The sequence below is a fragment of the Falco biarmicus genome, chromosome 5, assembly GCF_023638135.1.
Source record: "Falco biarmicus isolate bFalBia1 chromosome 5, bFalBia1.pri, whole genome shotgun sequence".
In the NCBI taxonomy this organism is placed as follows: Eukaryota; Metazoa; Chordata; class Aves; order Falconiformes; family Falconidae; genus Falco; species Falco biarmicus.
The window spans coordinates 34,242,774-34,266,726 of record NC_079292.1 but is presented as its reverse complement, the minus strand read 5'-3'; the positions used below and the strand labels follow the sequence as shown (position 1 = coordinate 34,266,726).

General features: G+C 39.2%; 1 protein-coding gene across 1 annotated transcript in view; it reads left to right on the top strand.

The window, feature by feature from the left end:
* Positions 1 to 23,953, top strand: part of TRHDE (thyrotropin releasing hormone degrading enzyme) — a 214,307-nt gene that overhangs the window by 145,789 nt on the left and 44,565 nt on the right. Inside the window, exons 10-12 of the mRNA XM_056338965.1 lie at positions 10,394 to 10,482; positions 19,357 to 19,490; positions 19,589 to 19,644. Coding sequence (XP_056194940.1) covers positions 10,394 to 10,482; positions 19,357 to 19,490; positions 19,589 to 19,644 — 279 coding nt within the window. The remainder of the gene's footprint in view (positions 1 to 10,393; positions 10,483 to 19,356; positions 19,491 to 19,588; positions 19,645 to 23,953) is intronic.

Here is a 23,953-nt window from a genome sequence, read left to right as displayed (position 1 = left end):
ATCCATAGGTTCCTCCATGTATGCAGCTAAGTATGGTTTGTATTCAAAGTTATAATAGACCCACAATTCCAAATACTTTCCAAATCCCCAAGTTTTGTTTCCCTCTGAAATATGTATTAAGTGGATCCAACTACACATCTGACCAGAGCCTTTGAAAACCTCCAAGTAGATAAATCTTAGTAGCTGAAAGGCAAGATTGCTCTAGAAGTTGATTTCTGTTCATCTGCGAGGCATCTATTAAGTTCTTTTCTATTAAAAACTTGCAATGTTCTTAAAAAACTGGCATCACAGGGGTGGAGCCCTTTCAGATCCACCAGGCAGTCAAAACTGTTCTCTGCCTGGCAGCATCTCTCAAAAGCTGACTCCGTTGGGTTGTTTTGGTTGGTGGGTTGCTCTGACTAAAAAGTTGAATTCCACCATAAGTGAGGCATTAGCGATAGAGAAGAAACTGATTAAAAAAGCTCATTTAGCTTTTGACACTGTTGGGTATAGATGCTAACATGAAGACTTGATTTATGAGTAACGTCTGCCTCAATTGCAGTTTTGTTACCTGCTTTGACAATACTGCACATGTATTATGTGGCACCCTAACTGCATTATGGCTGGACTCATGGGTGAAAAAAAATACAGCCTGTATTACAGTCAGGTAGAATACCCTAAAGACTATGCTGGAACACTGTCTTTAATTCACAGAGTTCACCAAACTCCAGATTCTTACCTTGCTTTTGTAAAGGGACTGGAAATGCATCTGTCCAGCATGGTCTGGAAAGGTCTTGGAGTAAATACTTCCACAATCTTTTTCTTTCGATCTTTTTTAGTTGGTCCTGTAATCACTATTACTAACTTCTCAGTCCTGCCTTAGCTTACCTTTTTCCTGTTGGCCAGTCTCTTAGTCTTGGGTGAGGGCAGAACCCGTGGAACCCCAGGATCCCAACCTTAGCACCATTTTCTTTCCTCATTTTGCTCAAGTGCCCCAAACTCTTGATGTACATCCTACAATTAATGTGGTATGGCACACTTACCATGTCCTCCTCTCCACGTTGCTGCAGTCAGCAATTGTCTGTCTGCAGGACTTGTGAAAGTCCTGTCCAATTCAAACACCAATTCAGGCCTTCTCATGTTAATAAAACCTAAGTGCTATCCTTTCTGAATTCACACTGGCTAATTGCAACTTCTTATTTGATTAAAAAGTCTACTATTGTCTGCTTTTTCATTCCACTTGCAGGGGAATCCAAAATATTCAGTTACTTTTACTAACGTAATCAGTTACCTTTACCAGTATTTTTCACCTATTTCTTATTGGTTTTTGCACTAAACTTCTTGTTCTTATTCTAAACATAGGAATTAAAATCATACTGGGCATATGCAGATGACCAGCGAATACTTCCAGGCTGTGCTCGGTTGATCTCAGTTACTTCAAATTGTTCTCCTTTATCCATTTTACATCTTGTATTTGTCTGTGCTACAAAGTTAGTCAGATCTTCCCTTCCTATCTGCCATCTTCTGTGCTGACAAGGTACAAGGAATCCCTTGACACCCTGGCTCAGTGTGGGAGGTGTAATACTTGTGAGAGTGGGAATAGTGTCTTCTTCTGTTGTATTATGCCTCTGGGCACAGCCTATAATCATGTTACTGACACATATTAAATCTAATGAAATCTCTGTGTTCTTCAGTCTTGTGAGAATGATATTCACAACATGAATATATTGTCAGGTCCTTACCCATTAAACAGAACTAACACTCTATAGAATCACACTTAAAAGTATGTGATTTCCTGTGATATTCACATGAGCTTCTCCTGGATCCTGAAATACTCTTTACTGAATGAGATGCTATACTGTATAATAACCTGGGAGAATCTGCATGAAGCTTTTAAATTATCTTTCCCAACACAATCTCTCTGGAAACTGTGGCTTACGAAATTTTACCTGGTACTGCTGAGTTCTGCTTCACATATAATTCTCCTTCTGTAGTAAGAAGCTCTAAAGCTGTTGGGCTGCTCAACAACTTTCATTTGTTTCCCACTGACCACTTATGTCTACTTGTGCTCTCAGCCTAGGAATACATACTTCCAGGTATCATAGCAACAAGGCTGGTAATTTCATAGATCAGCACTTTCAGGTTTTCTGTTAACAATTTATCTTTGAACCTTCCACTATATTAATATTCCAAATTCACTGAAAACAGAGGCCTTCTTTTGCCTTGTGTTGTGGTTTAACTCCAGCTGGCAGCTAAGCACAGTGCAGCTGCTTGCTCACTCCCCCCCCCGTCGGATGGGGGAAAGAACCAGAAGAGTAAAAGTGAGAAAACTCACAGGTTGAGATAAAAACAGTTTAATAGGTAACGCAAAAGCCACATGCACAAGCAAAGCAAAACAAAACAAAGCATTCGTTCACTGCTTCCCATGGGCAGGCAGGTGTTCAGCCATCCCCAGGAGAGCAGGGCTCCATCACGCGTAACGGTTACTTGGGAAGACAAACGTGATCACTCCATCCAAATGTCTCCCTCTTCCTTCTTCTTCCACCAGCTTTGTAGGATGAGCATCATATGGTATAGAATACCTCTTTGGGCAGTTGGGGTCAGCTGTCCCAGCTGTGTCCCATCCCAACTGCTTGTGCCCCCCCAGCCTGCTCGCTGCTGCGGTGGGGTGAGAGGCAGAAAAGGCCTGGGCTCTGTGTAAGTGCTGCTCAGCAGTAACTAAAACATCACTGTGTTATCAGCACTGTTTCCAGCACAAATCCAAAACATAGTCCCATACTAGCTAATATAAAGAAAAATAACTCTCTCCCAGCCAAAATGAGCATACCTTGCTAACACAAACTGCAGTTGTCTTGAAAAAGAAATTGGAGATCTCTGTTCTCTTCCTCCTATACTGATTTAATGTCCAAACGTCACGCTATCCTTTCACTAGTTCATGTTATCAACTCTCCGTGCCCTTTATTTTATAATAGGCTTTAAGGTTATTAGCCAGAAACTTTTGCAGCCATGCAGCTAAATGCTTCTTTTACTGGTCACTATTTGTATATGTATATGCAAAGCGTGCAACTGAAGTAAAAGTACAGATCTCTAATTCATTCTGTAAGACTTGCTTTCCGAAAGGTCCCATTTTCTCATTACTTTGCTTTCACATTCTTTTGTGTCTGAAACCCCAACAACATGAATTTGTACGGAGGGCTCATAGCAAGGTATTCCCTTGGTAGGAAATGCCCCTGTCAGCATCCTCACCTCATCAAGAAATTGCCACTGTTCACAAGGGCTGCACTGGGAAGGTGTCTCCTCCTCAGACTCAGGGCTGCTCACCCAAGCATATGTCTCTGTGTATATGAAATTTAAGCATTCTCCATCTGGTGAACTGAGAATGGGAAACTAATGCCAAGGAGTCCTTGCTCCCTGTTGCTCAGCTTCAGCCACTTTGGATGTACCAGGCTTTTATCTTTAACTGAAGAGACAGAATTGGCATTTTGGTTATCAAGTTCTGGTGGTTAAAACAAGGAGGCAGGTGTCTTAACCAGTCAGTTTTTCTCTTGGATAGTCTTTTTGTCCTTTTTACTCTTAAATTATTTTTATGCCTCACTTTATCTCTGTGTTAAATAGCTTTAATCATATCCTTCAGTGATATGAAGTCTTAGATTATTATGTTCTCCAAATACTTTACAAAGATTAATCAGTGTTACAGATGAGCAAGAAATGGATTCCCATCCCACAGAAATTTCCAACATATCAAAACATTTCACTGTACTGAATCAGGACAGAAATCAAAGCAAAAATTGGGGAAAAATTGGTTTAGAACATTCATTTCAATTCTGTAATTTCAGTACCTTATATTTCAGTTTTACTCATTTTAATCTCTGCCTTCAATTAACTTGTATTTCTAGCTGAAATTCATTTTTAATCAGCAAAGTGAAAGTTTTTATTTAAAACAGTAGTTATAAAATATTTTCAGCAGTTAAGTGCTTTATTTGAAAATCTGTGCTGAAACCTTCTTTTTCTTGTAAGTCGCTTTGTTTTGAAAAGTTGCATTTTTCAGTTAGAAATGCAGAAATGAAAAAGCTTCCTTGGGAAACTTGTGTTTAATTCTGGAAGTTATCATTGTCAACATTGAGTGGATGGAGAGGCCCATTCAGTTACTTGCAGAGGTGACTGGTGCCATTGGAGGTGCCCTCAGGTATCTTACTTGACCTTGTGCTGCCACTACATGGGCAGGAGCATCGGTAGGTGCTCTACCAGATCTTCCAGCCCATGTCAGATGTTTCAAGTACCCCATGGCAGCTTATTTGACACTATTTTGCATAACCAAACTTGCAACACAGAAGAATGATGGTTGAGATTTCACTAGTGCCAACTGATGGGTACATTATTTCTGTTTTTCCAGCCTGGGATAATTTAGACAATTTAATTTCTCATCCTAGTAAGCTGTTTGAAGGTACGCACAGCTTTTGGTGTTCAGTTTTTCTGAAAGTAGTTCTGTAGATGCTTTGCAGTGGGAGAGATTAGGAAAAGCAGGTGGCAACTCATTTGCCACATTTGACTTGACTGACTTCATGTGATGACACTGTGTGATGCCACTGAATGTACAGCCTGTGTATCCTCCTCTGATCTCATGTTCTACCTACAATGAAACTGTTTTCCTGTTGCTGTTGGTGCATTTGAGCGGAGGGCTTTATCTCCTAAGGTCTCTTCCCACCTAAATCATTCTGTGATTGAAGTTAATGATTGTTACTACACTTTAAAATAATTATGCTCATTATATCCTGCTAAAAGGCAGATCACTTAATTTGCTTTTTGTACATAGCATTTTAATTTTGCCCCTTATTCTTCTGTTGTTAGAAGTACTAAAAAATAGTATTTTTTTTCTCAAGTCTGTACCTTGTTCTCCCCCTTTGATTTTCTAGATAAGAATATAATCAAAGTCTATTAATAGATGTCTTCTATATCTAGATGTATCTAGCCTTTTGTCATTTTAACTATTCTTTATGTATTTTTTGATGTTCAGCTTCCTCATTAAAGATTCCTAAAGAAAATAATGTGTACTTGGATGAGAGGGAAGATCTCAGTTAAGGAATACAAGCAAAAAGTGAGAAATTAAATGGTTGAATGTCTCAGTGGAGAGCGATAACCTGTGAAATTCTTGAGAAACCTGTGATGAAGTTTTTCCTGTTCAGTCATGTGATAAAAGGCATGGAAGAGTGAGATGACAGTTTTCTGATAATAGGAGGATTGTGAAGGTAGTAAATCCAAATGTTAATTGCCAACATTATAGAAGTATTCCTCAGTGCTGGTTGACATGGTCATAAAATGGCCAATGAAGCTTAATGCTGATAATGAGTTGATGCATATGGGGAAAACAGTCCTAACTTAGATGCTCAGTGGTGGGTTCAGAAGAAACTGTTCTCTCTTGGGAAAGACATTTTGGAGTTGTGGTAGGTAATTTTCTGTAAACACCAGCTCAGTGTGCAGACACAGTCAAGCAAATAAATATAACAGTAGGGATTAGTAGGAATGGAGAATTAAAAAAAGTATAAAAAGTGTAGAAGAGACAAGAATTATGCCACTCTTAATCCATGGCAGGCATGCCTTCAAAGCAGTGAGGGCAGGCCTGGCTTTCTAACCCGGAAAAGAGTATAATAGATAGAAAATATACAGAGGTGGAAAATAAGAAGGATTAAGTATAGTTTCTGTATAAAGAACAGCAGGATGGATTAGGAGACTTTAACTCAGAGGTCTGTAAAAGCAGAAGGATGTAGAGAGGGATGTGGTCGTTCACTTCTTCTCTCATTCAAAAAAAAGGTAAGCTAAGTCCTGCTTTTTTAGGTATTTTAGGTACAGATGTTCTGTCACTTTGTATGAAGCAATCATATTACTTGTATACTCTTCACAATGGAGCCAGGGGTAATAAGCTTCTGAATACTGAGCAGATACCTTCATTGTTCTGTGAGTAATGACTAGGAATAGCTGAACTTTGTTTAGTTTTGAATCCAGGGGAGAAAGGAGAAATGCCACTGGAAGAACATGGTATTCACTGCTGGCAGTGGGTGGAAGCTTGGCACGTTATGGTTACTGGGAAGATGAATCTTGGAAATGGTTTACATCTCAGCAAAAAAGTTCATTGATGTGAAAAAGTAGAAGTGTGCAAAATCTGACACTCCAAGAACCTTCCCTTTTCTTTTTTAATGATCTGAGATCTTTGTTTTGTCAGTAGAGGAAATAAACGACTGCCCTTTTTTGGCTTTGCATAGCTCTTTATGAAGCAGCCAACTAATTGTTCCACTGACAGTCCAGTGTTACTGGAACATTACGGTTCATCAGAGACAGAACTGTGAGGCATCATGTTTGCTTAACACCATATGGTCTCAGAATTTGCCCACAAAGGGATCTCAATTCCTATTAATTGGAAGTCAAGGAATATGCAAGTACTCATCACAAATGTGATCATTTTCTGAATGAGGTAAAGTACACTAATACTGGCTACGTAGTCATTATGTAATGGTCAAGAAAAAAAATCTATATAATCCAAGCAGCATAATTAGCTAGCTTCTAGTATTGCATGTACCTTGGCAGATGCAAGATTGTATTACTTTATCAAACAAGACACTCTGATAATTCTTTAAGCTTAATGGAGATGCTAACATGCTTTGCTATTATGTATGCATTGAGGTGGTGCTACAAAAAAAAAAAAAAAAAAAAAAAAAGAAGCACCAATGCATTCACTTTAATTGTGCATGTTATCCTGTCAAATGTAACTATTTCACATTAACAGTTTCTCACATGTAAATCAACAGTAGAAGGCTTATTTATGCTACCTTTTAACAAGATCCCTCTTTCCTACATCTCTTTAAGACAGTTATGACTGAACAGTGTTATGCTCGTCACAGTTTGCATTTACCATGTCTGTTCCAGTTTTAGATTTCTCTCCTCCTTATCCTCAGAGTTGGTTTCTTAAATTCCTGAAATAGCCCTTACTTTCCCCCTGATTAAGTGGTCTGCCTTTAGCTCACTCTTAAGGTGACAAAGTTTGTATCCAGAGGGTATTATGTGCAGATCCCTCTGAAGCTCAGCAGCACCTCGGGCAGATTGGACACTTGGTTCGTTAGCTCCATTTCACCCAGGGACTGAGTGTGCTACCTGAACAGGCATCTGATTCCTGCAGACATATTCTTGAGGGCAGGAGGTCCAAACAGATTGTTTCAAGTCCTGCTGCCCTTGCCACTGGGCTCTCAAGGCTAGATACTTGTTTTCACTGGCACTGGTTCGTCACAGCAGGCAGTGGATAGCCAGGTGGAACAGGATGCTTTTTTCCCTGGTCAAATACATAGCTAGACCAAACTGGTGGTGCTCCCAATGTATAAAGAATAAATAAAAGATATATACTACGTTCAGACAAAGCAGGAGGAAAACAGGTGAGTGGGCCCCTTTTTTCCTTTTATCTCTGTAAAGTAGAAAAGTGTGATAGAAAAGTGCAAAAAAAATATAGGACTTCTTCCTAGTCACACCTGGACAACAGAGTCTATACAGGTCACTCAAACATGGTGAGTAGGAGAAATCTTAATGAAAATTCCTGAAAGGAGAGCCAAATACATCTCCTTCACATACGTATGAAAAAGTTAGCCACAGCTGCTTCTGCAACAGCGTCAGAAGTTTCATTGAGAATGAGGAAGACTGGAAGGAGAAAGCAGATAAAGAGAACAGCAGCAATAAAGTAGGAAAAATGAGTTTCTGGAGATGTCTATTGAAAGGAGATCTGTGATTCACCTGGTAAACCAATAACCAAGAGGATGAGACTTGCAGGTTCTGGAGAGTGCCAATAACATCAGGAGGTCTCTCATCTTGGGGAGAAAAAAGTTCAATCTACCAGTACTAATCTTCCCAACTAAATCCACATCTGCTTTCTGAGGATGTGTAGCTTGTCTGACTCCTGTTCCACATCTAGGTCACCTTTCAGCAGAAGATCTGTCCTTATTTCAATAGGATTTACGTTGACTGGAGGTAACATAAAATAGTATAAGGTAATACAAAATTCTTGTCTGTATAGATATTGCAATGTACAGACTATCTTTCTATGAAGTTCCTTCTCAAAATCAAAGGTGTCCATGTATATGTTCATACATTAATGTTTGTGTATGTGTATATATCTGTTTAAATCAGCTACACAGGCAGTTCTTAGTATCTTTTATTGTGCAGTTTAACTTTTTCGGTAGGAGTTGATCTCAAGAGTCATAAAAATACCATTCAAATGTAGTTTTTCATTTATTTTTTTTCATATACCAGAGTTCCTGTTCTTTCAGACGATGTACAAGCTTTATGCTTAATTTTGCCTCATTTTTCTCAATCACAGTTTGACAGCATCTTTTTCATTCTGGAAAAGTATTTAGAACTGGCTGTGTTTTTAAAGAGGATATGTTTCCTAAAGTTTTTTGGACAGACTCTAAAACCTTGGTGGGTGTCTAGTAAGGCATAAGGTATTTAAGAGAGTAGTGAATATTCTCCAGTGCATCACTTCGCAGCATCTCCTGACTACCATCACCTGTCAAACCCAGAAGTTACTGCCACTGTAGCAGAAGCAGCAGGATACAATACATGTTTTCACCGAATTTCTCCAGTTCAGTCCAGATTATTAATTAAGCCAACAATGAAGGTAACTGTGTGAAGACCCCAGACTGAGAACTGGAGAAGCTAATGCACTAGCTGACATCTTTTTCTGCTGGCTGTGCTATGGAGCATGGTAACGTTCAGTACAAGGAGTGGGCAGACTGATAAAGGCAGTAACATCTTCAAATGTCACAGCTTAATGATCTAAAAAGTGTCTGCCAGAGTATGTGCTTATGTGGACCATGTCTTCAGTGCATGAGTAGATCTAATAATTTTCCTAGTGTGTCATGATACCAACATTCAGAGAACCCAAAATCACATGGGACCATTTTTCTTCTCCCATATTGCAATAAACGCCATGTTTTCTTTCTAGTGTCACTCATAGCTCTTTCAGCTGTACAGTTTCCCAAGTATCTCCCCCTCTTTGCTGAATCCCTGCTGTATGGACAAATGTTTCCCGGCACATGTTGTTCTGTTCTGAGCGCTGCAGAGCCCCATGCATGCAGGCTCTTTGTGAATTGGTGGGGAGCTGGGAGCCATGCGTGGCAGCAGGGCCAGCAGGGCAGGGGTCTCTCTCTCCCCCAGCCCCCGGGTGAGGCCAGCAAGGCAGGCCTTGCAAGCCAGCATGTGTTGGCTGCAGTTGTGGCACATTTGGGTGGTGTTTGTAGTTCAGTGGAGCAGGCTTCTAGGAAAGGAGCAAACAAATTTTTTTTTAGTACCATAGCCTAGTTTTGCAATGCTGTGTACTGACAGGAGAGGAGCTGATGTACACATTGAGAACTTGACCACACTGATCATTGCACCATTTTAATGCAATCAGTCTAAAATTATATACTACTTTGATACCAAAGTGGTAGCGTGTGGTGACATCTGAATTGGGGTCATTCTTTTGCCATCCTTAGACACACACATACTCCCTAGGTAGAGGTACCACCTGTACCATTACTGAGTGCTTCCCCTTGAAGTGGTGTACAGTATGACTTGGCAGGCCTGTGAGGGAAACGTCTGTTCTTTCGCTTGCTGGTGAAATGATAGTTTTGAGAGTTCAGGAAGAGAGGTGATAATGAAAACACACAGGAATTCATCCTTTCCATCTCTCCCCGAAAAGATTGACCTCATACAGTCAATTTCAGTTTACTGAGATAAAGATATAAAAGTCTTAGGTATATTATAAGATTTATTCCATATAAGAAATGCTTTGTGATACCTTGTAAGGAAGTTGGGGTCTGATTATGCCAGCATGTCTCCAAATCCACATATAGCATGTTTTGTCCGGTTTGCATACATGTAAGTGATAATAAATGGTGCAAAGAAGTGGATATCCATCCCATTCATTTTGGTTTTATAAACCAGCAGCTATGAAAGCCCATCATAGCTTTTTGAGGAGTTGCTAGAAGAGTATGTTATTTTTAAACTTTGGATTCCTATAAATCAAAGCATGTTTTACCTGAACGTTCTCTTTTTCTAAGTAAATGTAAAAAAGTATTTTTCTTTCTGTGGGAAATCGTTATTTCCTCTTTTGTGAATCGTTTTGCTAAATTAGGAAAGCTTTGCAAAAAGCCCTCATGTGATGATAGTGTGTGAAAAATGTAAAATATAATTTAGGATTTTTTTTAAGATGAATGACTTTTTCATTGTTTTATTGCTAATAGCAAATGCATTTCAAAATCAAGGTAACTTGTTAGAATCCACATCTTTACACTGCTGCTGAAATTGTGTTTTGATTTCTTTGACATGATCCCTGATTGCTGTGAGAAGAATCAGTTCAGTATTTTTGTTCTTAGATTCCCCCTCCTTTGTCTTGCAGCTACTTGTGGCAGATTCCATTAACAATTGCAGTAGGAAATACGAGCCACATCTCATCAGAGGCAATTATATGGGTGTCTAACAAATCAGGTAAAAATAAACTTTCCTCCCAGTGGAATCTCATAAAGCATACTTGTGTTTTCCTCAACTGTTTCTTTGGAATTGATCCTAGATAATTGTTTAGTTACTCTGTACGCAGTTTTAGCTACTTGAAATGAATTACAAAAGAAGGAGAGTTGGGAAGGGAGGGAGGAGGAGTTAAGGATGAGCAACAAGCAAGATCTATAATAATCGCAGAAATTAGACAGTATAATGAAAAGCTTTTACATAGAACGTGTACCTAAGTGCTAAGTGTTTTATATTTAGCAACACATATCAAATAATTGATGAATGCTATTCACTTTATTGATTGGTGAAAGTTAAATGTAATATCTTTACAGCAAAACATCTGATAAGTATTACTTAGTAAATGCAAAGTATTTAGAATTCTAGCATTTTGAACTCTGATCCGTAGTCTGAACCAGGGCTAAGAAATGTTTACTGTCATTAAAAAGTCTCCTTATTGATCTATCAAAGTATTTCTTCTCTCTATTAGATAACTAGATGCTGGGCCTCAAAAGTGCATTTTTCTGTATACTCTTATTTTCTTCCTCCTCTGTTCCTACATGATCGTAATAGCTATTGTCCTGAGGACAGCTAGGGCTAGACACCAGTGGTTTTTTATCATCTAGAACAAGAATTCCATGGTAGAAATTTAATGAAATATTTGTCTATTTCCTTAGCAGTTCATGCGACAGTTTTGGACTGGAATTGAAGAGAGTGAGGGAAGAAATATGGAGATTGAGTGGAGTGATTATATAGAAGGGGAAAGAAGGATCCAAACATCCCTTTGACACATGGGCTGTAGAGGGAGAACTGATGACTCCTTGTAAAATTAGAAGGGTATAGAGACCTCCCTCTGACAGAAATTTAATTGGAGGGAGGAAAGAGTCAGACCTGCGTGAGCCTGTGTTTTTTGCTTTTTTTCCCTTTTATAAGTCACTGAAAGATAATAGTAACTTTGAGCTTAGCAGCCAGCAGGACTAAAAATGAATGGTGCACGATCAGTGGAAATCTGAGTATCCCAACCTTCTAGTGGTATAAAGTCTGCGTTTCTTTTCCCAGATTGTTTGCAGCCTGTCAGAACGTAATATGTTTGATGCTGTCCCCATGACATAATCATCCAGAAATGTGCCAGGACCAGGGCACTTTTTATACCCAGGAAACATACTCTAGTCAGGGCATACAGATGCTGCCTCACTTTACAGAAATATATCATATTGGCCATACTTTTTAATATTAACACCTCCAAAATACTTCAAAACCTGTTTGCACTTTCACAGTCTGCCTTAATGACCTGCTCTACTTTTGTCCTTTAGGGCTTGATTGAACTCTCATTGAAGTTAATAGAAAGATTCCCACTGCCTTCAGAGAGAGTTGATCATCTCATCTCATCTCATCTCTTCTCATCTCATCTCATCTCATTAGGTTGTACATGCATGCCTCCTTCCCTTCACTCCTGCCTTGAAAGTTCAGTATATTACTATTATCTGCACAGTTGCTTCTTCATTGCCTTTTACTTGCAGAGTGCTGTGGAGGAACAAGTCTATAAAACCTCTACCCACTCTTTTAAGATCTACTGCTCCTATCGGAATGCCTTCAAGAAATCAACAAATTAATGATGGCCGGTGTGAGCAATGATTTTGGGGTGGCTGCTATATAGAAATTAAAGAGGAACCTTTCTGAGTCATCAGTTTTCTATGTAGCGAATCAATGCCACTGTGATCTATTGTCATTATCCTTGTCCTTCCCCATTACTTTCTCACTCACTCACTTGCTGTGCCTCACTGAAAATGAGACTGTAAACTTATGACTACAGCAAAGAAGTCCTCTTGCTTCTACGTATTGTTGTCTAGCTCAGCTGAAGAACTCCTCAATGTAAAAAAAGTTAGTAAGAACATCCCTGGATGTACTGAACGTATGATTCATTGTATGTGCTGTTATGTATTGGAGCTGCTATAGATGATTTTGTGATACTTCTGGAGATTTTCTGCCGCTGGTATGTTTGTTTCATGGGGATGTGGCATGATTGTTGTGGATAGGAAGAATCCTGAAGACTTTCTGTTGTACAGAGGACACAGTTTCAGTGTTGTCCCAGCAAGTAGTCTAGGAACAACTCTGCAAGCTGGAGGTGAAACAAACTACTCCAGAGGATATTTGGAATATTGAGAGGGTCACATTGTTCTTCAAGAGATTGTAATTGAATGTAGATACTCAAGTTTGGAGGAAATCCTGATCATGAGGATGATTTCCATGCCCTCTTTAGGAAGGAGCAGGTGCTTCCTTCTTGTTGACTAAACTGCTGTGCTAAAGAAGCTTCCAGTGTAACCTGAAGAGTGGATAGGAGATGATGAACATCTGTCTGTTGTCTGTCAAGTAATACTGGCCACATACTTCATTTCAGCTGCCAATAATGAAGAGGGTCCAAGTTAATGACTACCATTATGATATCTTGGCATATCACTTAATTTTTTCAATAAAATTAACCTTGTCTATGTGTTACCTGAAAGAAATGAAACCACAGCAGTTTTCAAGTAGTTACATATATTGACATCAATAAATATTCCTTTATTGTGGTAGTTTCCCAGGGGAGTACACCCCCTGCCTTGCACTAGGGTTCACCAGGGATAATTATTTACTGATGGAAGAGTCTCTTCCTTCATGAATATCCAAAAGGGCAAGAGAAAGGATTACTGATTTTTGTATCCTCTTTGCTACCATGTCCATCATCTCATCAAGATCTTGTAGGATGCCAATTGACATTTTTATGAGCAAGGGATAAGAGGCTGCTGTCCAGTCTTGTGAAAGTCACTGAATGTAGGATGCTTGGGTTGCTGCTGTCTACTCACCCTGGCCATGTCTGGTTACATAATAGAGATGGTGAGGCATGCAGATCTGTTAAACCATCACAAGATCACTGGTTGTTCAATATGCTGAGCAGGGTTAGTTCAGATAATGCAGGTCATCCCAGCTGCTGTCAACAGAGCTCATTCTGTCCACTTTTCACCACACCAAGGTGAAGGGACACACTGGAAATTACAACTATGCAGTGTCTTTTTGAGATGTAATCCATTGTCCTTTGCAACAAATCCTGTAGAGAGGACGGTGCTAGGCCTTGGCAACATGTCTGACAAAGTGCATAATCTCCAAGATGTTTCATATTTAGTGTAGCTTGCCACACGTTTGTGGACAGTATGTAGTCATAGTTTTGGAAGGTTCTCATTTTGCAAGTGCTTCTGCCAGTCTCTCTTCTCCTTACTCAGTGAACCACAGCATTTATGTAACCATTTTTCTACTCATCAGTTCACATACCAGCCATCAGATGACCTTTTTACTGGCTCAGTTTGTCTGGGCATGTGAAACGGAGCTGTCTCTTTTGCTTTCAGAGTGCTACACAGATACGTCACCACCAGCTTTTTCCCTCTTCGCTCCCCATAACCACGGATGAGGCTGTTCTGCTTCAGGCCAGTGACAGCTATTAGACCTCTGAAAACTAAATTAGTCACAAAGGAGACATCTCATGATTAGCCTTCCTAGCCATGCTGAGGTCAGAGACATCACGCTAAGCTGGCTGCAATGCTCTTTGGGCTACAGTCTTGCAGGTCTGCTGAATGATATATTTCACTGGCACTGTGGAAATCACTGGTGTTAGAAACTTCTGCTCTGTCGTAGATCCGGAGCTTGTTTCTGTTTCTCCTATATAAGTTACCTCTTTTATGATTGCTGAACATTATGTCCACACTGTTTTGGGATCAGCCCAAAATCGGTAGTGGGTAGCAAGTCAAGGACCAGCTTTGAATTCAGCCCATCCCCACAAAATCACTGCTTAGTGGTGCTGGCGGGAAGGTGTTGGCGATTGCTGCCGAAGGCATACTAAGTGTGGAAGCACAGGGTCACCTGTCCTGTGGATCTGGGAGAAGTGACCTTAACCTCAAACCTCAGGTTTAGCTAGCATCCGTTTCAAACAGATGAGCAAGGCTTTGGATAAAGGCATACCTGCCATTCCCTGGGCATGATTTTTCTGGTGCTTAGGCTCCAGGTAGGAAACATCTCCACGTGACTCAGCAAGTGCTGCTGAAGTGATGGACGCAGCTTTACAGTCTGCCTCCCTGCCCTTTCTGTCCGCACCTCCTGTAACTTGGCTGATCTGTTAAGTCCCAGGGAAATACTCCTCTCATGGATATCTCTGCCTCTGGTAAAGTGACTGTCATTCAGACTCTTCTTAGTATCTCCAGAGGGTTGCTATGAGATGGGGGAAGGAGAGTTTAACAGGGCAATTGCCTTCCAAACAGCAAGTCCCAACTTACTACATTATGCCACCTCCTACTAGATAATAAGCCCCCTGACAGTCTGATTCTCCTCCATTAAGTGTCTTGTAGAAGACAGCTGCTTCTGAGCTGAGGTTTGCTGGCTGCCTACTGGGGAATGAAGCATTAGTGCAGCATTAGGAAAATACGCTTTTTTTTTCCTTTCTGAGACTCAGCTGTTGAACTTGACCTGTGTTGATTCCAGACTCTGCTCTTTTGTCTTTCAAAAGCAGGAGGAAGGGAAACACTGTGAAGTAAAATAAATATGCAGGTCCAGCTTTACAACTTTCACCAGCCATAGTAAGGACCAGGAATATATGACCTGCAATCCTGGCATGGTTTTAACAGTGATACGGAATCACTCCCCTTATCCCAACAGCTGAGCAAAGATCCTGTCAGAAGACTGCTGCTTACATTGTGTACCACTTCAGACATTAGCAGTTCCATCATACAGGAATGTTAATGGATGGAAGAGTAGTCTGAGGAAAGAGTATGTGAGCCAGAACATGATCATATTTACTGATGTGTGCTCCATTTGTTGTGTTATTTATTATACCAAAACTTGGGGGTTTTTTCAACATGGAACTATGGCATCATGGCAAGTGAGATGGAAAGAACTTTTCCTTCTGGTTTGCCTTCTCCCTGTATGAAAAGTTCTTGCAAAAAGATTTGCAGAATTTAGTGGAAGCCAGTATATTTTCACAAAATATTGTGATGAAATTCCTCGTGGAATATTTTCATCAGAAAAATTTCACTTGCTGTTGTTGGCATGAAATTGTGCTACCCTTGTGCAGTTATTTTTGCAGGAAAATGGAGTCAGTTCTCCCAGTAGGGATCCTACCAGCATAAACCAATTTCCTAGTACGCTAGGGGTTGTATAAAATGAAAAGTTAAAATACCAACTGTGAGTCCGAACACTTGAAACAGTGGTAGAAATGTGTTTAGCCCACACTCTTGTCGCATTGGAGTAGTGTCTTGCAGAGGGGTGCCCTTTGCCCAGAGCTGCTTCACAAGGCACTCATGTTGCCATGTGGAGGAGCAGGCTTCCATCATTCCTGCTGGTTTTGATGGAGCTGAAGTTGCTCCAGAGCTGGGAGAGCTCAGAGCTTCAAACCACGTGCAGTTAGCACCAGCTGGAGGAGTGTCTCACACTTTCAGAGCAGACAAAATGAGAATCAGACCCTAACTGTTTTTCTTACTTCAAAACAAATGCCATAAAATTTAACTATTTCCTCCTAAATGTCTCCTATATCTATGTGGCAGAACTGTGAGTTTCAAAGCAGTGTTATTTCCTGAGGCATCCAGGCAAAACATGACCATGGAGAAACACTTTCTGATGGAAGAAGATTAAAAAAAGTTCCCTTTAATCTCAAATACAACTGTATATATATTTTAGATTGAATTTTAAGAGGTGAACTAAACCCACCAGAGATAGATTTCTTCCCAAATGAAATCTTTATTGTGGTTTAGAAAGTCATGAATGGTTTAATATAGGGTTTAACACTGAAAGACTATGTTTTCCCTAACTATAACACTTTTAATGGGAAACTAATACATGTCTTTGTGGTAAGTGGAGAAGTTACCCAGGTGTATAGAAATTATCGGTGCTGTAATCATCAAAAGAAAAAAAATGATAAGGAGGCATGAGAATCGATAGACTCAAACACCAAACTCCACTAAATTACATAGAACTATGTGAAGCACATGCATCAGGCAGTCCCTTAAAATAACCACCTCCTTGTATGAGCTGGAAAGGCATGAAAGATTCCTGTCTTGTATTTCAGGAGGTCAACACATGAGTGGTCTTACTGAAAAATAATGATGAGAGGTTATGGTTGGATTTAAATGGACCAAGACAGCAATAATGCCACGGAGCTTTGAAAAGTTACTGTTCTCCATTAAAGCAATATGTGTTGGAGGTGTTAGTTGTGAAATAGGTTATTTTGACCTTGTTGCATTTGACTGGCAACTATCATTCAGTACTCTATTAAAGCATAACTATTTTCCTGACTTTGGAGATCAAAATTTAATAAAAATGCTCAGACAAGAAAAAACATCTGTAGGTTTTTTTATTGCATCTGATTTTGAAAATTTCCATTGAATATATTTATTTACCCAGATATTGATTAATTTGTGCTTATAGCCCATTTGGTATGCTTTTAGGTATCTGAGGTGTAGGCATTAACCAGTTAGAAGTAGATGGTGCCAGGGATGGTGGCATTTAATAGTTTGCAACAGGAAAACATGAGCAGAAAACTACTACATCAAGGTGGTAGGATTTTCTGCCCGGTGTGAACAGCGTGCTCCTGACCCCACACGGCAATATGCCTCTGAAGACCCAGAGAAACTCTAAAAGTCATTGTTTCCCTCAACAGTCTCTCCTAGATACAGAATTGGGTATTTTTGCTATTACTCTTCAGAAGCTCACTAGCTTCATAAGGAACATAGCTGAGGTTTAGGCGCTGATAGACTGTATCCACAGCATTGAACTGGGCAAACTAAATAGAACGGGGTAGATCCAGATTCAAATTCCTTCTCTCCCTGTTTTACAGCAGATCCAAACCTGTTCTAAGAAGGTGCCTTTATCACTGTGCTGTAAATTGTTAATGATCTTTTAAAGTATTATTACAGTAATACTTGTCTTTATAGAAGATTCAGTGATTTACACAGGAACCAGGATTCAAGTCTTCCCTAAGTAGGCTGGAGCAACTGGGTGATTCTAACTTCAGGTTCAGTGAAGAAAAGATTTAAACAGAAGAGCAACTTCACTATAGCAGCCTTAAGAGAGTTTGCTTAGGACTGAACTGTATAGTCCAGTGTTTTACAGACCCTTGTGGAAGGAAGGACACCCGGTATTAAATCTTGCTCCAAATCAGATTGCGTGGCAAAAGCAGCTTAGATGTTTTGACAGTAGGAATGCCTAGAAAGCCCTCAGAGTTCTAGCATTTAATTCTTGTTTTCTCATTCAGTCCCATTTCTGCAGGATATATTGGCTCCTAAAGAATGTGCCTGCTTGGCTCTTTATCACAGATAACTAAATGGATGTAATCAATATTTTAACTAAAACCAGGGATCTGTATTTTTTTTCTCATTTGTTTATATAAAATAATTAAATTGAACTGGTGTGAGTCAGACAAACCCTAAAAGAGCAGTAACAGTTGAATTGAATAGCAATAACTGAGTTATTCTGGGCTTAATATTTCTAAGAAGCATATTTTTAAGAGATTTTAATGATGTCAGAACTACCTAGGTAAGAAGAGGACTTCCTTTTTTAATCCTGCAGCTTTTTATCTAAATTTGCGTGCATAATTCAACTCCATGAGTTTAAAGTTAAACATATAATTAGGTGGTTTTAGGATTGGGGTCTTGCTGTTCTTTGTATTTTTTGCACCTTAAAATGATAGTTAATTGTGTGTTTGCTAGAGATATTTAGTCCAGGCAGAAGCATAACTTTTATTTGTAGTCATAGTCATCTATTATTTCCTCAGAAATCACTTTTTTTATAGGAAAGGCTGAAACAAATCGATTTTTTGAAGTCTAGGTACTAGATAGTACGTGTGAATTGTTAAGGCCATATTGTTAAGGTTTTTTCCTATTTGTTACTTTCAGGGAATTCAAGCACACCAAACAATTCCCTGATGGAATTATGTTTAAAACAAATTTTATGTATTTCTTTTTTATTTTAAAAATGCATAAGAAGATCGTTCCTTTTGTCAACAGTGTACAAACTAATTTTATTATAGTAGAAAAAAACATTGAATTTCTAGCGTTCTGTTTCATGATCAGTTTTGTTGGAATAGTTTATAGATTGAAGGCTTCTTCAAGAGACATAGAAACCTGAGGCTTCATTCCATGATGATTATTTCTGTAGTGAAAGAAGTGTGCAATGTGAGTTCAGGGCTTTTTTGTTGTTGAAATCTCTAATCCTGCAAATAGTTGTGGACTGCCTGACTGTACAAATACTGGACTAAATTTAGACTTTTAGCCCTGAACTGATTACTTAAAAAGAGGGAAAAGAGGAAGAACAGGTTAGTTGATAGAAGGTTAATTGGTATAGCTCTAAAGGGGAGCTTCTCAGTGGTTAGCAGCTGGAAGCTCTACACTTGGAAATACTTTAATTTAAAATCAAATATAAAAGCTACATTGACTACATGCAGCAAAGCTTAAGATTTTTTTTGTTTTAATCACAGACTTAGTCTTCTTCCTATAGCACATCCATTGAATTAATTGAGTTACAGTTGTAGAAAGCTATTTTAGCATAGCCAGCATCAGGGTACCAGACTTAAAATAGGCAGCTCTCATATAAATACTATTTGCCAGGAAAAAAACACCCTTGGATTCTGTGTGGGTAAAAGGTCCCCATAGGAATGTCAGCTGCTGTCTCTCTGCATAGAACAGATAAAGGAAATTATTAATCATTCATAATTATTTTGTTAGTTTTTAAATTAATTTTACTGCTTTCATGGATATTTAAATAAGGAGTGAATTTAACAGATACACCTTCAGAATTTTTAAATGTAAAACCAAGTCCCCTTCCCATCTTGTTCTTTGTTTCCAGAACACCACAGAATTCCTGCTTTGGAAGAGGCAAATTGGTTGCTGGGGAACATCAACCAGACTGGCTACTTCAGAGTTAATTATGATATTAGGAATTGGAGGCTGCTCATTAATCAGCTAACAAGGAACCATGAGGTAAGCTCATCTTCTCATCCCTAAAATCTGCTTTGGTAGGTGAACCTTCACAGTTTCATCACTCTAAATGATTCAATTTTTGTACTTGGCCCTCACAGGTTATCTCTGTCAGTAATCGAGCAGGCTTGATCGATGATGCATTCAATCTAGCCAGGTATGTTTCCTGAAAATAATCTATCCTCATACACATTGCTGCAATAAGTCATGCAGTCATTAACTCAGCAGTTGAGTGTGTTTCAACTTAGATATATTTTAAACACGCTTTGGTTCTTTTCCGCTCCCTTTTATTTTTTTTTGTATGGCACATAAACATGGTCTGTAGCCCATTCACTACTCTTGATCAATAATTGCCGTAGGGTATTTCCGAGTCTGGAAAGGTCTGATCAATTTTGCAGCAAGTTCAATTTAACACTTCGGAGATAAATAATCTCTTTCCTCTTTCTCTAATGAATGAGGGTTTTTTCTTCTGTTTCTCCCTAATGCCTTACCTCTCTTTTTTTATAACTGACCCTTATTCTGTATTTAATTTGTGATGCAAGGCATCTTCAAGCTTCAGTAATTTTTTTTGCCCTGACTTGTACTTTTATATCATTTCTCCAATATCTTTCTTTCCTTGTAATCTGCTAGAACAGACTCTTTTTCTGTGTGATGCTTTTCATGCAGAATGAAAAATCAGAGTTCCATTAAGCATTTCTGGAATTTATGCAACATTTTGTGTTTTATTATGATTAGAGAGAGAATTAACACATACAGTGCTGGTTAGGTAACGCCTTCTTTATGAACTGAGGCGATGGAATTGTACCCATTTTGAAAACAGGACATCTAACATGTTGATAATGAAAGTGTAAAATGAGAGGAAAGTAGTGGAACATTTCAAACTTTTGATTCTTGAGGTACCTGGGAACACTGCCTCAATAAAACACTGTGATGCCAAAGGCAGTGTGAAAAGAATTCCTGATACTACTGGCTTTCCTGTTTGCTGGTGTATTTATAGCCATATTTGAGCAGGGGCTTGCAAGAATTGGCAGTACTGAGGTACATTTCACTACAAACGGTCACCGGAGATCTTTGAGATTCAAGCATAGTGTCACACAGAAATTATCACTCAGTGATGTTCCAGCATCGCTGCAGTAAAACACAGTTGTGTGCCCTACCACGCTGTTCCTGCTGCCAGTGCTAGACTGAATATATGGCCTTTACTTAACAGTCCAGAGACATAGTAGGGAGAGACATCATGGGGAGAGATGGAGGATCCATTTGCTTTTTGCACTGCCCTTCATTCTTGCCCCATAGCATCTTCCCATTGGCAACAGCGAAGGACTGTGATTTGTGTACTCTCAGACTAGTAGAATATTGCAGAATATTCTGAAGTATCTAGACAGTTAGAAGAACACTAAATATTCAGTGATGTAAGAGTCTGTTCTGATTTTATTTGGTTTTGGCACCTCAGAAAAGCAGTGTGCAGTCAGACAGAGTCAGTATGGTGCTTTCTTCTTTTCCCATGCACTGAACACAGTCAGAAGTGGCTAGACTTCCCTGAAAAGCCAGACACCAAAAAAAGCTGTTTCTTAAACCTGTACTTGTAGGTGAGTGTTTTTCTTCTGAGTCAGTACCAAGCCAGTCTTCTAGGATGTCTTGTTCATGAAGCATAAAGGCAAGCCCATCCTACACTGTCTGGCCAAGTTTTGTGTATCTAAAATCCACCCACAGATTGGATGAGTAATGCATTCCCCACTTGCTTTCCAAAGCAGTTTTATGGTGATACTGGATCCTGCTGCTTTTCCAGAGGTAACTACACCAAAGAGTTGTGAAATCTTTCACAAGATTTCACATTGTCAAAACTTGACTTTCTTTTGATAACAATGAGCTGCAGCAGACTGCTGCTGCATTTGCTACTCATGCACCATGGAAAAAAGTAGTTGAGCTAAATATTGGCAGTGTATACACATGTGCATGCATAGATATTACTTATGAGGAAATATTCTTCCAACAGGGATACATAGCTAGATTCCTGTTTCTTTAAAATCTCTGCACAGACTCCTATCAGTAGTGTCACCTTGAGTAAATGCCTTACAAGCCAATCTGGGTGGAGGAAAGATCTATATATTTACAACAGTAGATTTATGTTCCGTATTTCAAGAGTAACAGTAAGATATGTGGACTTGACTAAATGTGCCATGTAGGGTATACTTTTTTTAGTTTATTCATCTATTATCTTTCCTGTTAAAAAAACCCAGACCATTATAGTGATGCTGAAGTAAGTTTAATTAGCTAGCTGACTATTTGGTACCTTTTTACGAAGATATTGGTATTTTTTGTTTCATTTCCCCTCTCCCAGACAAAGAAAGATGAGGAATGGGCCTAATACTTGCTCTGTTCCCTTATCACAAGTAGGACTAGAAAGTCATCAAGAGACTGTTAGAAGAGGAGTGTGTTGGGGGCAGGCCTTGATGGCAGAGTGCCCGAACTTCTGCTATTATGAAAGCAGATGGAGAAGCTCTTGGTGGGACAGGCAACGGGGAATCACATGCCAACACGGTAGTGTGGCACGGCTGCCTCTGCTGTGTCGGGTGCTCCCACGTGACACAGCGGTGTTCCTAAAACAAGCTTCAAGGGCTGCCAAAATCACACAGACCCTTTCAGTTTCCTCAAAAAGTCAGTGTTCAGAAGGCCACCATCGGCCTAAAAGCAGCTAATCTAAACACAGCATGTGTTTCTCCCTGCCCGTATAATGTTACGTGATGGGGAGATTAAATGCATACGATTGTCTCTGACTGTGACATGAGAAGAGGTGAGTAGCCTTGTTGACCAGGCATAGAGGTAGTAATTGGTAGTTTAGACCTGGCTTCGGAGAAGACTGGCTGGTTTTAAGGGTAATTTAGTCCTAAGATGTGGTCCCTAGCTGCACTCGTGTTATCTCCTTGTCTACAACTATAAAGATACACATTTTCAGAGAGAGTACTGTGGAATACATACTTTGGTTTTAATCCCTAGCTGTTATTTTCAGTGATAAAATAATACAAAAATGAAAACATAACTTCTTAAATTCATGCTGGTCCTTTCTAAAAGAATTTCTAACATGAATAGTTCTTTTTAATGTACTTAAGAGACTGTTTCTTCAAAATACCCTGTCCTTCTTAGAAACTTCTGAAATACTCCCTAGTGTGTTGTTGAACTTGATACAGATATAATGTGCAGTCCCCACCAGAAAGGTTTGACTCAGTCTTTCCACTGTCCTAATATGGTGTGTCCTAACATGATATTTCTGTGTAGTTTTACTGCTAACTGATTTTGTTTGTGGAACAAGTACAGGTCTTACCTTCAGTGAAATCTAATAATATTTAACTCTGGAGAAAGATGAAAAAAATTGCTCATATATTTTGGAGCACCACTTTTTTAAAAAAGAAAAAAAAAAGAAAAAAAAAAAGAAAAAAAAAAGTGTGTTTGATTTCATTCCTCCAGAATGTTTATTAGCCTTTTAGTGTCCAGCATAATGACTTCACAAAAATAAATAACATAAACGAATTGATAGCTTCAAGGAGTATTTTAAGCTTTATAACTTTAATTTCATAAGGTTTTGCCCATTTTGTATGGAAATACATTCCTTCTTCTTCCTTCGTGGTGTTTTTTTGGTTCCATAAAATTAATCAAGCAGAGTTTTACTGAATAACAACAATAAAGAAAGCTGGAGCTTGCTCACTGTGTTTGAGTCTTGCAAGCTTGTTTGTTTTTCAGATTTTTAGGTGTAATTCTGTTCTCAGCTGTAGTACTGCACACACCCTGAGGATCTGGGGAACTATAGCCTTGGAAGTAACGTAGCTTATGAAAATACATGCCCCAAATTCTTGAGCAAGAACAGCACCTTGGTGCTATATCTTCCCTTCTTCTTGAAGATCCTTTATCTTTTGTTTTGTATGTTTTCTGTGGAATTTCAGTACAATTTGAAAATGTTTATTATAGTAAATGGGATGTGTTCATTGTGAAAGATGCGTTCTCTCCTAAGCTTAAGCTGAGAAGAGGGCAGTTCAGATAGCTCCAATAAGTAGTATTACAGGAAATAACAAAGATCCTCCTGTTTCTTGAGAGTGTAATGTTGTCAGCTTCTCCTTTCTCTTTCCTTAGGATAAGGGGTCAGTTAGTGAGTATGTGAGGTGGGATGCCTCCCACTTTAAGCATCCCAAAGGTAGATTTGTAAATCTGAGCTTGTCACCTTGCAGTAGACTGACAGTTAATGGAGAGAAACGTGCACCTGACCTGTCAAAGCCACTTAACCACATAGGATAAGATAAATTACCCTCCTAATGTCAGGAGTATTGTGGCACCCCTAGTTCTTCCTTGCTGGCCTCTAAATCTTTATATTCTCTTCCCCTCATTAAACGGTTGACTTAATCCAATATTATGTCAAAGAAATAGATCTGGTTTGTATTCAGTGTTAATCAGTGTTGGATCACATGTGACTGTGG